Consider the following 17,800-nt stretch of genomic DNA (forward strand, 5'->3'; position numbering starts at 1 on the left):
AGTGGAAAGAATTTAAGACGTCCCAGGACATTAACCCCAATGTCAGACTGAGCAATACCCAGAGGAATCAAAACAAATTCCAAGATCTCTATCTCAGACCCTACAGGCCTCAACAAGCATGTTAAATGTAAAGTCCATGACAGCACAATTAAAAGAGACTGAAGTAGTTTTAGTTTTAGTTTTGTTTAAAAGGATTATGAGGAGAAACCTGTGTAAAAAAAAAAAAACATGAAAGCACAGCTGAGGTTTGCAAAACAGCCTCTGAACAATTTCCTATGGACATATGAGACGAGCTGTTTTTGCCTTAATTCTCAGAGCCATGTTTGGTGGAAACCCAACACAGCATTTTAGCAGAAACACCTCATACCCACAGTCAGGCACTTTTTTACACACACACAAAAAGTTAAAATGAGTTAAAAGAAGAGGTACTACCTTCGCACATGATCGTATTTCTAAGCATTGTACAACTTAAAATAATGATAATAATAACAATTCATTTCATTCATAAAGCACTTTAATTGCTACACAAAAGCAAGAATTAAACATATAAAACATAAAAAATACAAGAAAGGAGTCATCCCATTAATATGCTTTTGTGAACAGAAAAGACGATATATATTTATGGAACGAGGATGCATTGTTGTAGATTGTGGTGGGAGAAGTTCTTTAAGATGTTGTAGGGCATTTCCATGGATGCACTGGTGGATAAGTAGACAGAGTTTATGCAATACGGAGGTGGATGGGAAGCCAGGAGTGATGAGCTCATCTTTCTGCACGATCCTGGCAGCACTGTTTTGAATGTGTTGGAGCTTTTGAAGGCTCCTATCAGACATCCCATGGAGGAGTCCAGCCTGGAGGAGACAAATGCGTGGACCAGCCTTTCAGCATCACAGAGAGAGAGGGAGAACTTTGTTTATGCCTTTATTAATATTGCATTTTTTTCTTTACACAATAATAAAAATGATGGCACCAGTGGTGAAAGTTAATTGTAAAGTCAGTCCCTACCTGCAGACAATGTGATTATACTGTAACCAAGCCAGTGGTAGCAGCCTTAGATGTTATCTTTCTACTGATTTGGGTACAATATGACTTGTACCCAAAGTTCTTTATGTCAACATGAGCAACTTACTGTTGACAAAATGCAAATAAAGAACGAAAGCACATCTTTTGTCAACTTACTACTTTGAGTTAATGGTACTTTGCTTTAAACCTAATTTGAGCCGAATCAGCTTTTTAAGACAGTGTGATCATGTTGCACAACATTAAAGTGCTTTACAGTGCACAAATGTCGAAAACGAAGATGACAAAAGACATCTGTGGGATGTGCACATACAGTGTATATTCACTGACTAGAGGCATATCACTTCCTGAATTGTATCACAATACCTCTTGTGTAACAGGCTCTACCACATTGTCATTCAAATATGCAACAATTTGCCACGCATCTAATTTATATAAATGTAAAATAAGTAAAATGGTCTTTAGCTACCTTGAAAAAAAACACCGTGGACAGAACATCCACTTCTGAGTTCCGAAGTAACAGTCAGAGACACTTTAGAAATGTGCAGAAGTGGATTAGGACCCCTAAACGCATCATTTAGTCGAGTTTAAAGTCAGAATTCCTACCATCATAATTGTAGGTTTAAAGACAGACTTAATAAATAGTAGTCCTAAAAATAGCCCTCATCCATATCAAGACTCAAACAACAAAACTTTGTGTATATTTATGATTTATTTCATTCCAAAGTTTGTAAACTTTGAGTCTCCATACTTATGCTGTTCATTCAGACATGACCATGGATCACTTTACATGGGATACAAGGCAGTTCCTCTACTTACACTGTGTATTTGTACACAATATGTACAGCAATGACGTACAGGATTCAATTCACCAATAAACCTTTAAAATGTTCATTTACATACCACACCCTAGTTTTATCCATTTCTTTGGAAATGACTCACTGGCTTACTGTTTAAATAGTAACAAAGCTTGGCTTTATTTTGTGATGGTGCCAGTCTCATCAGATTGGTGTGGATACATGTAAAATTCATAGGAAGGGAGCTCGTTCATTTAGCTGTTGTTGAGTTGTTGGCAAGGATGAGACAGAGTTACTGGAGAGAGTGGGTATCAGGAAGTGTTTGGGAATGGCCTGGGACTTCACAACACCGAAATAGAAGTAAAAGGGAAAATAAAGTGCAAGAGTGTTGAGCTCAGGCTTTCTGAGGCCACAAACAGGAGGCTCTCTGTGTTTGTGCACCGAGAAACACACGAACAGTCTATCTACAAATGTTTGGGGATTTACTGTGTTTTAAAACCAGCTAACCAAAGCCACCAAAAGCAACACTGACTAATACTGACGAAACCTTTGAAAAAGCTAGTGAAATGCTTTGTCAGCTGTTAGTTCCTGTCTGCTGAACACACAGAATCACAGAATCATGTAAAAAAAAAAAACTCCAAAAAAAAAAACCAGAACTTCTCAGATAGGCCTTAAAATCCTATTTGTTTTTTTTTTCAGTGTGATTCTTAGTATGACCAATAAAAGATAATTCGGGTTTAGAGCCAGAAATGTCTGCAACTTTGCTTTTGTCTACGTTTTTTTTTTTTTTTTACTTTCAAGTGTGATTAGATCAACTGGCTAAAGGCATCGTTACATGCTTCCTCTTACTGACAATTTAAAACTCCAGTAACACTTGTGGTATCGCAAAGATGTAGGTGAAAATGGACCAGTACATTATCAGCAAACATCATGTGCTGCAATGGCACATTATATTTATTAAGTAATTAAAACTGTTAGAGAACCAGTTCAGGGAGTGGGACAAATGGCTTTCAGGCTCTATTTGGCAAGGAAAAAAACCTAGAATTCATTAATTATAGCAGCTTACAATTAAAAAAAAAGATTATGGAGGAATGGCACTCTGCTGTCTGAGGAATTACTATATTGACTAAACCTCTGATATATTGATGTAATAGTATTGGAGTACAAAACCAGATGGAGGGAAATAGAAATTACAATGGCTCCCAGTTGCCCTCTGCAGGCAACAATTGCAAGTGGGGATCTGCCAGATCACCTGTAACAATCCTAGTTAAAGCTAACAGTAAAGATGTGGCAGATGTCTGTTGAGACATGCAGAAGTCATGTTAAACATATTTAGATCGTGCACCTATCAGTTGGAATTTCTTCTAATTAGAGGTGACAAAAGATTGAAGATTTGATTCGTGGATAGAAACTGGACTCACAACATATTTATCATTTACACGCTGCACAGTTACCAGTCTCTGCAGAATAAACATAACCTCAAACATTATGACGTTCAACATTACTTCAGCTAAAATTGTAGACCTATAGATTTATCGATGGCTCAATCTAAATTCTTTGAAACTTTGAAATTAGCAAACACTACTACGGTAAAGTAGTTAATCTCGAGACTATGCAACATTCTTCTCTCTGCAAAAATAACGACACACGTGGCAGAGAGAAGCCAAAAAAGTGCGGCCTGTTGATACAGGAGAAAACATTAGTAGTTCCCATTGGTCTTTTACTAGTTTGACCTATTGGAAAAAATTTATTTCTCAGGACCCCACACCAGGGGAAAAAAATGGGAATAGAAATGAATCATATTGGAGACAATGTGATTCACAAGCCACTTTTCACCCATACTAGCCGATTAGTTAGCTCAGTGAGTTAGGATTAGCCTTAGCTTCTGCTTCGCGGCCTCCCACAGTTAGCTCCCATAAGCCGTGGGGGGCTACAATATATTGTGGAACTTTCCCAAAAACTATGAAACTATATTGTGGAAAAGCTACTCTGAACGTTGAAACATTGAGTAGTCACTGAAAAAAATGCCGTTTTCTTTTTTTTTTTAAATCACTGGAAAATGGTAGAATTTAGCAGCACCTACATGAATGGAACTAATTTGGTTATATTTAAGGTGTAAAAAATATTTTACACCCTTGCTTCTTATGTAAATAGTTCCATTTTTCTCTAAAAAAGAATGTAGGCAGAAATATGTAAACCCCACCTCTATGTGAAGTTATGTATATTATGTATATGTGATCTGCTTGTAGTACGCTAGATTTCTACCTTAATGACAATCATAGATAAATACTATGATGCAGAGAAAAAGTCAGTTATTTACACAATATTTGAAAGTCTGGGACATCACACAGGAATGGTTGGTTATGTAAAAGCAAAAAAACTGGTAAATATTAAGAATATGTGCATCGGTATGTATAAGTGAATGAGGAAAGTATGTATGTATGTAGATATGGATATTCTTTTCTTTAATACATAGTATGGAACCCTAATTGATGTTTGGAAAACCCCTTTGCAATTAGCACAACTGAAAATGGACCTTTAACTTTCATTCATCTTTACCTAAATTTGCTTTTCCCTAATCCATAACTAAAATTTTAAAGCAACAAACTGCCCCAATCTTTTCATTAAATCAACTTGTCTGTATTTGAGTACAGTTAACAAGTGTAAAAAATATTAGAAACTATAATACATATTAAGAAACTGTAAAATACCTCAGAAAAAGCAAAAAGCTGAGCTGTTTTATAAATGTAAGTGAAATGAATATTGTCTTGGCCCAAGTGTGTTTACAGCTACATCTACAAAACTCTGAAAATTACAATGCCACTACCTCAAACAGAAAAAAATAACAGTAGCAAGCTACAGCAAGTGCTTAAAAGACAAACAAACAAACAAAAATCATTTGATATATATTTATATTTTTTTTAAATTCAGGAGAATGTGCTGAACAATTTAAACCCAACCCATCAAACATTCATCCTGTTGGACAAGGTCAATACAGCTTCATTTCTACATTTGTAATTCAAACATATTTTTTAATAAATCTATTTAAAATCCAAACAAAATATTATAGCGGGCCAAAAAAAAAAAAAAAGTCACTCCATTGTCACTAAATGAGGAAGATGAAGGTCATTTTGATTTACTATTTCTAGAACAATTTTAAATACAGACAAAAAACAAAAACAAAAAAACAACATGTCAAAGGAGACAATTTGGAGACAATTCTGTCACACACAGGTGCTTGATTATTTATTTTTTTGGTGGTATTTCAGGTTCAGAAATGCCTGTAAAGGCCGCATTAATGTAAGTTTTATTTAAAGCCCGTGTGCATTTAGACATCACAGGAACAGTAGCTCCAGGCTACCACATAATTTAAAGTGCATGATGAAGATCAGAACCATGGTGATAAAACTGAATACGGACTGAGACTACAAACTGGTGCTCGAGAGTCTTGCATCATTACAGTCATCACTGAAACCATCCCTAAAGTGTCCATTTAATGAATGAGGTTAAAGTCTGGAGGACCTTCACAACTTGGCTCTTGGAGTTTGTTCCAGCAGTGTCCTCATGTCAAGCAGCGCATTTTCAATAGCCTGAGCCAGATGTGCTCCATTTGTTTCCTCACACGAGTTGAAAGACGACACGGCAAAGTTGATGTGCTCATTCATAGGATTGTAGCAGATGCCATATCCATCGGGTACAACTGGACCGAAACACATGACACAGTCTGTCTTGGATGGTACCTTGTAAAGACAAAAGAATGTAAGTCAGCAAACTATTTTAATATCGTCTTTAGCTCCCGTCAGTAGAGCGGCAGGGTATGACACTTGCTAAAGTGGTTCTGTAAATGTTTCTGCAGAATGAAGACTTCAAAAGTAAGAAGTATTATATATTAACAGAATAAAAATTGTGGTTTGTGCACTCTGCAAGATTTTATTGGCAAACCACTGCAGCACTAGCACAGAAAAATCCAAACCACTGTTAATGCTGCTGGTCCATTCAGCTGTTATCCATCACAATCAAGGCTTACAGAGGGCTGGAGCTTATCCCAGCTGACACTGGGCAAAGGCCAGGGTGCACCCTGGACAGCCAATCTCTAGAAGCATAGAGTTAAGTTTATTGAATTACTATTAGTAAGGACAGCTTTTCTTATAGCTGCTAAACGTAAACCATAGTCATTTGCCATGTGTGTGTGTGTGTTTACTGGATCATGGCATGTCAGTTTTGGTTTCAGCCTGACCCTTTGACCCCTTTTTTATCTTTTTAATGAATCTTTAAGCTTGATTAACTAATTGGTAGTCGTTAAATTATTAGAAAGTGGCAACTCTTTCTTAAATCGTTTGTGATCTAATTGGTAAAATGTGACTGTTGGATAATTACGATGTCACGTTCCTGACTGAGAATTATATAAAATTGACTTTATTTAATTGCCATCCACTGATTTATACGGTTGTACAATCTGACAAGTCACGGGTCACATACAGTACACCCACATATATCACATTCTACAGTTATTTCAGTGACTTTGGTCGACTTTGTTTACTGTTTACAAGGTTGCTGCTTTATCACATGCTTGAATTTGTCTTTTTTTTTGCTGATCCCTGTAGTGTCAGAGAGAGGAAACAAGCTAAACCTAAGACTAAAAAAATCTGGGTATATTATTAACAAAGAACCACATCTAACACAAGAACTTGCTATCAGTTTTATCTCTTGCCGGTACCTGACTCGTAGACAACCTGTAGTGTAAGGCTTTGGCATAGGCAGCATCTTTGAAGATATCAGGTATAGAGATTTTGTCTTCAATAGCCTGCATCTTAAGGCCCAGGAGGTGTCTGTCTATAGCCTGGCCACTGATCGCCTGTTCAGAAAGGAAAGAACACAAGTGTCTGCAGTGTTAGTGACTTGTGACAAATAAATTATTTGGTTTTTCTTGCTCCAAATTTTGTGCTCTAGGGAATATTTATGGCAGCAGTATGGTGTGTGGGGAATTAAGTAAAGTAGACTTCAGTGTGTGTTGGCAGTGGTAAAGAAGGCAAACATCAACCAGGGTAACAATGTGTATCAGGGATGTGTCTTGATCAGCTTTAGGCTCCAGTGTTTCCCACAATTATACTTGTGGTGGTGGGATTTGCCAGGATTTGCTTTAATGTGAGTTTATTAAATATTTGTGCCCATTAATATACTATACTGTACTCTTATGTCGCATAACAAAAATGGAATTGCTAGTACGCTTTTTTTATACTGACACACATACTTTGGTTACTAGGTCCTGATTTAGAATTACAATTTGATTTATTAATATATTGACATGATATGTACTCTATACATTTTTAGAGTCTGAACTGATGCATTGATAAGCTGTTGGTTTCATTAAAGAGGTCTCACTACAATTTTGGAATTTTCGGAACTACAGTGACTCAAGATGTCCTTTTAGCTGCTCCCTTTCAGGTGTCACCACAGCGAATCATATGCCTCCGTCTAACCCTGTCCTCTGCATCCTCTTCACTCACACCAACTAACTTCATGTCCTCTCTCACTACATCCATAAATCTCCTCTTTGCTCTTCCTCTAGACCTCCTGCCTGGCAGCTCCAACCTCAGCATCCTTCTACCGATATATTCACAGTTTCTCCTCTGAACATGTCCAAACCACCTCAATCTGTCCTCTCTGACTTTATCTCCAACACATCTAACATGAGCTGTCCCTCTGATGTACTCATTCCTGATCCTGTCCATCCTCGTTACTCCCAAAGAGAACCTCAACATTTTAAGCTCTGCTACCTCCAGCTCTGCCTCCTGTCTTTTCTTCAGTGTCTCTGTCTCTAAGCCGAACAACATCTCTGGTCTCACCACCGTCTTGAACATCTTTCCTTTCATTCTCGCTGATACTCTATTATCACACAACACACCTGACACTTTTCTCCACTCGTTCCAACCTGCCTGCACTCGTCTATTCACCTCTTTTCCACGACTCAAGATGTGATACCGCTTTTTGCATATAGACAATTTTCGGTGGCATTGTGTTATGAACACAGTGACAACACGTTTCATTTGTTCTGTCATCGATTTGAATAATGGAACGAATGTTACCAACAGTTAATCTAAACTGCTGTTTGACATTTTGAGCAGGAAACAAGTAGTCTAGAAGCACAGTAGAGCAAAGGAAACTGCCCTGCTTGCTTCCAAATGTTGACTAGCTTTCAGGTGTGTTTAATACACCAGAAGCTGGAAGACAGGGTAAGCTGGAAAATAAGCAGGGCAGGGATAATTGAGGACAGGGGTTGAGAACAATTGCTCAAGTTAATCAATTGCAAATGGTGTTGTTCTCATAGATTAAAAGCGAAAGATAATTGCGTGGTCATAATCATACTTGGGGGGCTCATTGTGTATGTGTGAGACTGTGGGAGACTGTTAATACTTGTTGGTGTCATAACGTGGATTAACACGTAGAATTTGATGACAATAAGCAAAATGTTGAATGAAAGCAGACTTTTCTTGTTGCTGTGAATACTCACGATGTTGGTGTATGACCTGTGTGCTTTTACAGCCTTCTCCATTAGATCGGCTTTCTCTATGTTCTATGAAAAGGAAAAAAGGCAGGAACATGATGACACAGAATATAGCAGGTTTACCAGCGTTCAAACCTGCTGTATTTAAAAAGTTGTTAAAAAACACATGCATAATAGTGAAATTCAACAACATTAAAAAAAACAAGTCTGTTTTGTGTGTGTGTGTGTTTGTAGGTTATATTGTGTCATTGTCATCAAGTACAACATTTGGAATTTTCTATATGGGGATGTGCTGGTAATGACACAGCGAGGAACGTGTTTAAAAGTTTGTTTAAATGTGACTGCAGGCTCACTGAGAGTTAGAACGACCTGTTTACTGGGGTCATCAAAGGCCTTGACAAAGGCAGCTGAGGCACTCGAGGCTGATCGGATTGTGTCTGTACGGCCCAGTCTGAACATACGCAGGGAGGCACTTTCATATGTTGCACAGCAATGTTGGTACATTCTGTTCAGACAAGAATAGAGACAGAGAGACAACCATTCAGGAGATAAGATCTCAGATTTGATGTTGGACCAGGAAGTTCTTTCAATTATGGCTGCACTGTTCCTACTGGTGCAAACCACTGAATTCAGTTTTCTAAAGTTTAGAAAGTGTTGCATGATGCAACAGTTTGTGGGTCTAAATAAATAATTACTATTATTAATAACGTCAGTCTGTCAATATCTGCAGTCTGATGATATGTGTGAGTGGTGGAATAACATTCAGAAAATAAATGAATGTGTCATTTAAGTGCATTAACCCACAATAAATTCTACCTTACGGTACAGTTTGTAGAATATTTTTGTAACTTTACTTTAATCCCAGCTTTCCATCAAGCTCACTTGCTCAGCGTTCAGCAGCAAATTCGATCTTGTATCTGTTAAGCCACATATGAACAACGGGGCCCTGTTTCGCTTTACACAATGGAAGTTCCTGAAAACTGGCTGTTTAAAAAGTAGACGATTTTTATTTATTTTCTTTTTACATGAAACGTGGAAAACTCCATTACCCCTTCATGTACACACTAAAATGCCTCCAAACACCATCCCTACATGATTTTACAACATGTCACCTGTAGTAGGCCAGCTGTAGTGCCACTTGGATAAAGGCATCAGGGCTCATCTTGTACGTTTTTGGGACATTTTTTCCAAAGTGGCCAAATACGATAACTCTCATATCCAGGTCTTGGGCCAATCTGAGAGAAAGAGAAATGTCACAGCAGTTAAACTCCAGTGTATCATTAAAATAAATAGGTTAAATAATTTTTTGTACTGTACACCTTTTGTTGCAAGTTTAAATGAAATGTAAAATTTGTCATCTCTCATTTACAATAAATCATTTACAAAAGTGGCCCTGAGTGTTGCTCACAAGTTCATATTGTGCTTGGCTTCCTCGATGTCCTTTTTGATCTCAGGTGTGATGCTGAAGTGTAGTTTCTGGGGTGCAGGCAAAGGCAATGTGGGAGACTGCACAAGCTCCAGCTTCCTCCTGTTCCCAAAGAAAGGACACAACAGATGAAACTAAAACAAATGTAATAGATCAGTGGTATCACTATGTAGCTGTACTTCATAAAGCCACAGTTTTCCCGATGGTCAACATACATATTTTATTATATTTGAAAAACAAAAATCTAAAAATGTAGTATTTATGAATTATTAACTGGGCAAAACACAATAAAGTGTTCTGAAGACTTTCTGTAGCTCTGGTACTTACGTGTATTCTACGACATGGTCAATTAAGGCAACAATGGGGGGTCCTTCAGCTGGGGCATGCTCATAGATGGCACCACACATCCCATTTTGTCCAATAATAAACTGAAACAAAGTTCAAAAACTTCTATATAACAAAACACTAAAAAAACCAAGCATTACATTTTGTCTGTGGAATTGAAAGTTAAACCTACAGCAAACTTGAAATAAATCCACTCTGCCCCACTCAGCTCTCCCTCTCCCTACAGTATGTTCTTCGATCTGCACAGCCATTCAGATATTATTTAGGTTAGATGCGTAAACATGTGTTAAGACATTAACAGCCTACTAAAATTGGCTTTATCCTGTCCCACATTGCAAGCACTAGATTTGCCCCCATAATTTAATTAATATAAATAAGAAGATGCACAACCTACTAGTAAAGCAGGCATTAATGAAATTCTGATTTGTTAGAATTGAATATCTTTGAATAGAGTATCTCTCTCTCTTCTCTCTTAGTGTAGCAGCCTTTTTACATGTCTGTGTCAACAAGAACTAAACCGCCTTCAAGTTGTCCAAGACTCAGCTGCACGGCTCTTAACTCACGCTGGTAAAAGATTACACATCACCTCGGCCTTAGCAGCACTTTACTGGCTCCCAGTTCCTTTTAGGATCCATTTTAAATCCTGGCTCTGACTTTTGGAGCATGGCCAAGCTCCCACTTATATTTCTGAGATGCTTAAATTTGACAATCCTACACGAAATCTTAGATCCTCAGACCAGGTTTTACTGGTTGTCCCCCATACTTGTTTTAAAACCAGAGGTGATCGAGCCCTTCGAGCACTGGCTTCGGGAGTGTGGAATGTTACTCTGCCTAGTCATTTAAAGAGCAACTAAAAACCCTGTTTTTCCAAACAGGCATTTAGTTAGATGTGGGTTCTTCTGAAAATCCCTGTTTTACTGATTTATAGGTTTGTGTGCATGGATGTGTGTTTCTTTGTTTGATTTTACATTTCTTATTTGATATGTTATTGTGAAGCATAAACTTCACTTACTTAGTTAAATAGTTCTCCACAATTAAATAAATTGCAGAACATATTCCCAACTTAAAAGTATTTAAAGAAGGTTACATATTATACTTTTATATTTGGTAATCTCCTTAGGAAGCCAACCAAATTAGGTGCTGAAAATGTGAGGAGCGTGTCACATGTACGATATTTAAATTAGTTTTACTGAAAATAAGTAAAACATACTAACAGGGCTGGCTGTAACACATATTGTAGCGTCATGAAACAGCTCCTTTGATTCAGAATTAAGATGTATCAGTGAATCTGAAGCCTTAAAAATGAAAAAGAAAAAAAAAATTAAGCCATGTATCCAGCAAAGCAGAACACTGTGCCTCTCAGAAAATTGTTAAAATGTAAGTGTTGTCGCATGCAAGTGTTTGAAAAGACAGTAAAGCAATATGCCTCACAAGTGGAAACATTAGCTGAACTAATGATAAAGTGTGTGTAAAATGCCATTGTGGATCACCTGCAGTGTTTTGTCAAACCAGCGGTTGCCACTGTTCCACTTGCTGCCCCCTCCATGCAACATCTGGATGGCAGCACAACTCTGGTAAGTCTGATCAGTCACTTGAGGTGAAGTTCCATCCAAACACAGTGTGAAGATGCTTCTTTGGATGGCTGACACAGATTCCTTGTTGGTCTTATCTAGATATGCACATGCATGCACGCACACCCACAAAGCACCTTAATACATAATTACCTGCCAACTGATAGCTAGATACAGTTTTATATGATGTATTTTTACTTCTCACTGCTTTTCAGCTCGGAGTCAGTGATCTTTCAGCTCACCCTTGATGAGGTTGACGTAAGCCTTGCCCCAGGTGTCACGATGCAGTGTGGTAAGAATGCCGACAGGCTCCACGTTGGGCTGTGGAGAAAAGTTGCAGATTCTCTCCAGTTGAACACGGAGCTCATCAGTTGTCAGTGGAGTCCCATCACTGTTGTAGACATCCAGCACAAAGAACTGAATCCAAATGGAGAAAAGGCATAAAAAGGTTCAGTCAGACTTCTCATTTTAGCCTACTGTCAGTTTTGCACATCAGAACATCTGCAATTGGCAAACAGTACGTTATGTAACACTATGAATCAATTCCACACTGTTGGTTCTTTAAACTGTGTATTATTTTATTGTCCACCTGAATTTGCTCATTTGATGGGGACTCAACAAATGAGACTGCTCATTCGCCTCTGATGTTAGAGGGATCTGGACTGGCTGTCCCATTTCAGAGGGAGATACAGTATTTCAACCCCTATGACTGTTTTAAAACTGAAAAACTAAGAAGAACTCAAACACAAGGGGTAGGAGTATAAAATATGAATTGAGACTACGCCATTATACATTGACTTCGTCTTCCTCTGGCTGCAGAAACATCACTTAAACTGTGACTCATTCTACAACTTATTTATAATAATTATTCTTTGTGAGACAAATCAGACTCATACAACTCAATCTTAACAACTGAATATGTGAAATATATATCAATCATACTCTCTGAAACCCAGAGTCTACGATAAGCAGCTTGATAATAGCAGTTATCCTGGGTCAAAGATGTCAGGCCCTCTGAAGCCAGGTAACCTAAAGACAAGCAGACCAGTTGGACATGACTTGTGCAACTAACTTACCTGAAAGTTGTGCACTACAGTGATGTGTTTGGGTGGTGTGGAGCTCTTGGCGTGGTTCACAATTGAATCTCTCTTCAGACCAGGGATACGGCAGGATGAAAGCACTTCATAATACTGATTCATACACAAAGGCTTCCCTCCCAGGTACTCAACTGGTAGTGTCTCACTGCAAAGTATACACGTCATGGTCAGAACTTCGCGAGCTCGCAAGGGTTTTTTCCCCACTCGACTCCTTGTTAATATTGGCGACACAAGTTTCCACACACAGTATTATTGAAAAACTGTGAATAAAACAACTGTGAAGAAAAATGGTGAATAGACGTGTTTTTTTTTAAAGACACAACTCTTCTGAAAACCTATTTTTATGTTCCTAAACCATATGAAAAGTATGACAATCTTATGCATAGAGTGTTTTGTAACTGTAATCAAATACACACACAGGAAGTAAAAACTGACATTTTTTAATACTATATATTTTTTATATAATCTAATCTAGCATTACAAGAGGGGCTTCACATTTTGCACACTTTGGAAAAGTAAAAGGGTGAAATCTCTGAATTATTAAAGTTTCGGCTTCTCCTGCGAGTTCAGTGTCGCCACAGCGGTACATTGTCCGCATGTTGATCTTAACACCCCTAATTCTTTACTGTGTAGAAGACAAAAATGCAATTTGTGTCCTCACCACATTGGCCCCTTCTAGATTAAGTCACTACATACTTCTCACAACTGATTTTAGGCAGTGGATCCTATTCTTCCTGACAGATCCTTTCAGATTCCGTCAGAGTGGATGGGAAGTGTCTTTGTACCGTTATCTTCAGGTCTCTTCACAGATGTTCCATGGAGTTTATGTCTGGGTTTTGGCTGGTCTACTCAAGGACAATCAAGGACTTGTCCCTAAAAGTTAGTTTCTTCATGGGCATCTCTTTATTTGACTGCATTTACCCCCTTTCTATCTGACCCTTCAGCTGAGAGCCCTTCAATTCAATTCAATTCAAGTTTATTTATTTAGCGCCAATTTACAACAAAGTCATCTCAAGGCACTTTACATAATAAAGTCAAAACTATATGGATATGTATAGAAAACCCAACAAGCAAAGGAGACACAGCAAAGGAGACACAGCAAAGGGTCTGCATACTTTACATTAATTTGGAAGAAAAGGTTTCATTGTGAGTTACTGAGTGTTGACTAATGAGCAAAAATTAAAAACGTTAAATAAATTCACGAAACAAAGTAAAAAAGTGAAAGTGTCTGAATATTTGGTGAAGTTACTGTTGATTTACTATTCGAACACAAGAGCTAATAAAGGTTGTTTTAATAATTATACAAGTGCATCTGATAGAACAGGTCCATTTTAAAGCTAAGTACTCACTTGTCAATCATTCTCTTAAAGTCCAGAACCCCCGATATCAGTTTGGCAGCAAACCTAAACACAGAGCATTAGTAATTTACATTAAGTTTGTATGGGAATTTCCATTCAGGGAAAACTAGATTCACTTTGGCTCATGCTACACAGTCCCTTCAGGATGTTGTGGATCTTTCTTCGCCGGATATCACAAAACCTTTATTAATAATAAATAAGATGCATGTTGTAATGCTTTAATGATGTTTCATGCTGGATTTCACGGGAGATCGGTTTAATTAACCCTTGTGATTACAACACTGCAACTTCCTGAAGGGCGAATACATGTCCATATTTTATACTTTTTATGAATATTTAAAACATCAAAACGTTTAGGACACACCAAATACACAAAGGGCTTTAAAAGGGACTGTACTATAACCTAAAGGGGTCCTGATTGTTACCAAACATATGCTCAGTGTGACATTACCTTATTTGTCCCTCCTTATCAATGAAGTTCATGCGAGGCAGAACCAGCCCGGGACTTGAATGGACCACCACAGGCATCCGGTAGTCAAGATAAGCAACCTGTACCCACCAGTCTGACAACTACAAAGACACAGAGACAGGTAGGCAGAAAAATAAAGCTCAGTAATAAGGGAAAAAGGTGCTGAGGTACCAATAATGCACTAAGCCTATACTCTAGTACAGTAGTTCCACATACTCCAGCCTAAAGCTTTGAGTGAGTAACTGTTTTGTGGATTGTTCGGTACATTTATGCAATAACTAACGTAGATTATTTTACTTAGAGCAAGACACAGAGAGCCAATGTTCACCTTTTACTGCTCTATTGTCACACTTCTGGCAGACCTAGGATTTGCATTGTCTTTACACCATAGTTTCCTTAGTGAGCACTCCTTTTGTTTCCCAGCAAGACATCCTGTCTCTGGTTCAACACAGAAGGATAGGTGACAAGGACTTGCTAATTAGATTCCTGACCAGTGTGTGTTCACCTGTAAAGTTCATTTGCATCGACTCATTCCTTTGTCCTATTGTGTGAACTCAGCTGTGAGCCGAGTGGTTAAAAGGCCAAACAACCTGTAAAGCCTGGTCAATCTGATTGGCCCGCTTTTGAGTGAAGAACTGCCCTGCTTTGTTTCTCCTTTTGCTGATTAAACTCACCATAAACCTCACATGTGAGCTGCATTTTGCCTCTTAACTGGCAGTTTTTGCCATGACACCCGTAAGTTCAAGGTTGCCACAGTGGATCAATGGTCCCTGTGTTGATTTGGCACATTTTTATACCAGATGCCCTCATTGTCATTTAGCATTGTCTTTAAAATAGTTAAAAAAAAAAAAACAGCAGGTCTTTGTCCGTAATTACAAACTCCGTGGTGTGACATTTTTCAGCAAGATGTAGAGAGCTATTTTAACATAGTGAAGTCAGAGGGACGTTTAATGGCATTTATTGACATGTACTTCTCAAACTAGGACCTAAAAAAGGCCAATTCAAAATCAGTGAAGGCATAGGAGGTTTGTGGGGAGCACAAATTTCCACTTTTTATAGTTTATAGGGGACACGTGCCCTGGTCCCGTGTCAAATATCCAGTAGGGCTAAATGTTGCTGGCTCTGTTCTGGCTTGGACATGCATGGCTGCAATGGAAATGGCAAACTGGTATTCACTGATGATTTCACCGATAAAAGCAACAAGAAGGATGCAGACGTAGATCAACCATTTTTATTATAATGTGACCTTACCCAATTTTCAGCATTGCATGCCCTATTTTCCAGGCCTCTCTGTAGTCTCTCTCCAACGCCTCCTGGTTTCTGGAAGCTCTCCACCAGCTCTCTAGTATGCTGCAGCTCATCTACCTCTATGATGGGCTCAAGAGCAGTGATGTAGCGCTCACAGGTCTGCTGTAGAGGAGGGACAGGCAGACTTGGCAGTCCCTTCTGGTGAGACAGGTACCTGCCAGCAACCCGAGTTGCAGATACAGGCTTCACCAAGTGACATGGCTTCACTAGGCTACATGGTTTTGCCATCCCCACCTTTACCTGAGAGACATCAGAGATTAAATGAATATTTCAATTAAAAGAGTATGATGTTATCTCTGGCTTTGAAAACCAGCAGTTTTGTTGCCAAGAATAGCAGGTGTTGTCATATTTTACCACATGTAACTAAAATCACTCAGTTTAGTCAAATATGGAACAAAACTTTTTAGTATTTTGAGAACTATTTCAATGATTATACAAAACTGTGTTTTTACAAAACTTTTAACAGATTTGTTCTGTCGGAGGTCTCTATCAAAACAGACCTAGAGCATCCAGTTCTACAGCATTTAAAAATAAGATTTAGTAAGTCTCCTGTGATTTATGTCTCCTTCATAAATTCTTACACCAATATTCTGTTGTGACACAATGTCTCAAACTGCAAATAACTCAATTTCTACATTCCTTACAATGCAGAAATGAAACCACGGTGTGGCTGCATTTTCCAGCAGGCCTTTTATTCACCTCCTTATAGCAGGAAATAATAATAATAATAATAATAAGGATATTTTCAACTAACATCATAGGGACAACTAAAGAAAAACACCTGCCTAAAAACACACCCACGGGATAAGATTATTTCCAAATGGTGTTATTAATATATGTCTGAAATGGATAATGGAATCGGCAAATAAAACGAGCAGCAAGTTCACCTTCTAGGTGTTTACCCAAGGAAAGCTGCACAAATTTAAGAAGTAAACGTTTCATGCCAGCTCAGCTTAGCCTCGCAGAACACTGGTAACTATGAGCCTGTAAATCAGTATCAGAGATGAACTCAACGAGGAAGGAAACTGACGATCCTCTTTACTACCGAGCTCACTGAAGCGTAGTCGGATCCTCTCTACTGGCAACAGCGAAGCTCGAGATTTAACAGCTTGAAGCCCAAGTTCAAGTGAAAATACGAGTGTGCTAAAAACGTAGCCACGGGCTTAGGAGGTTATTGGGCAATTTGAACATTATATCAAATGATATTTTACTCCCAGCACGTGTTGGTATTTAACAAATACCAACATCAATAGAGAAGCAGCCTTCCAACGTTAGTTAACGTTATGTTCTCTTCTCCAACTATCGTTAGCCTACATACGTTTTTAATAAAGCTGACTACACGGAGACTTAAAATTAAACTAAATGAAAAGGAGAATCGTACTGTCTCCGTTAAGCTTTGGTGTCTTTCATCTTTATGAATCATCACTAGCCACAAATAACCTTTCACCCAGTTAAATGCCCCCGGAGCTAACGTTAGCAGCCTAACCCAACTTTAGCTCATTACGAGTTGGCTAACTATGGCAACAGCTAGCAAACAGCGAGTTTAAGCAGGCTTCCTGCCTGCTAGCGTTTACTATAATCAAATAAAGTTGTCTCATACCGTCATACCGGGTGCAGTGAGTATCCGATCAATAAAACAAATAATTTCGGTCAGCTGGTCTTTGTAAACAAGTCACCTAAAAGCCCGTTACTTACCATAGTTCTGCTGCAAAGACCCCACATTGTGCATTCAAAGAAACGCCCACAAACTCAAATCCGTCTTTGCTCAAAGTTCAGGATAAAAGGCAGTTTTTTTTGTTTTGTTTTTTTATCGGATTCCCAGGACGGAGCGGACGCACCTCTGACTTTACTGCTGCACAGCACAACTGTGTCAGCGCTATGTCACAATGGCTGAGTTTCCAGTA

General features: G+C 38.4%; 1 protein-coding gene across 2 annotated transcripts; it reads right to left on the reverse strand.

The window, feature by feature from the left end:
* Positions 1-4,712: 4,712 nt before the first annotated feature.
* On the reverse strand, positions 4,713-17,783 carry crata (carnitine O-acetyltransferase a). Of its 2 annotated transcripts, none has more exons than XM_067483919.1 (14): positions 17,592-17,783; positions 15,840-16,136; positions 14,571-14,689; positions 14,111-14,164; positions 12,741-12,906; positions 11,907-12,081; positions 11,584-11,762; positions 10,076-10,176; positions 9,731-9,850; positions 9,435-9,557; positions 8,692-8,827; positions 8,329-8,391; positions 6,535-6,672; positions 4,713-5,557 (listed from the first exon to the last, which is right to left on the reverse strand). In XM_067483919.1, exons 1-14 carry the CDS (start codon positions 17,616-17,618, stop codon positions 5,342-5,344), a joined length of 1,914 nt encoding a protein of 637 aa, XP_067340020.1. In that variant the 5' UTR covers positions 17,619-17,783; the 3' UTR covers positions 4,713-5,341. The 2 variants fall into 2 exon arrangements, with proteins under 2 accessions (XP_067340020.1, XP_067340021.1); XM_067483920.1 differs by lacking the exon at positions 17,592-17,783 and adding an exon at positions 17,497-17,518.
* Between the last annotated feature and the right edge of the window lie 17 nt (positions 17,784-17,800).

The sequence above is a fragment of the Channa argus genome, chromosome 18 (assembly GCF_033026475.1).
Source record: "Channa argus isolate prfri chromosome 18, Channa argus male v1.0, whole genome shotgun sequence".
NCBI lineage: Eukaryota > Metazoa > Chordata > Actinopteri > Anabantiformes > Channidae > Channa > Channa argus.

Bases quoted from the DNA above. Each gene is read 5' to 3' on its own strand.
- crata (XM_067483919.1), bottom strand. From the start codon at position 17,618: ATGTGGGGTCTTTGCAGCAGAACTATG. The intron at 16,137-17,591 runs GTAAGTAACGGG...GATGTCTCTCAG, and splicing joins GTCTTTGCAGCAGAACTATG to GTAAAGGTGGGGATGGCAAA. The intron at 12,907-14,110 runs GTGAGTACTTAG...TATACTTTGCAG, and splicing joins TTTAAGAGAATGATTGACAA to TGAGACACTACCAGTTGAGT.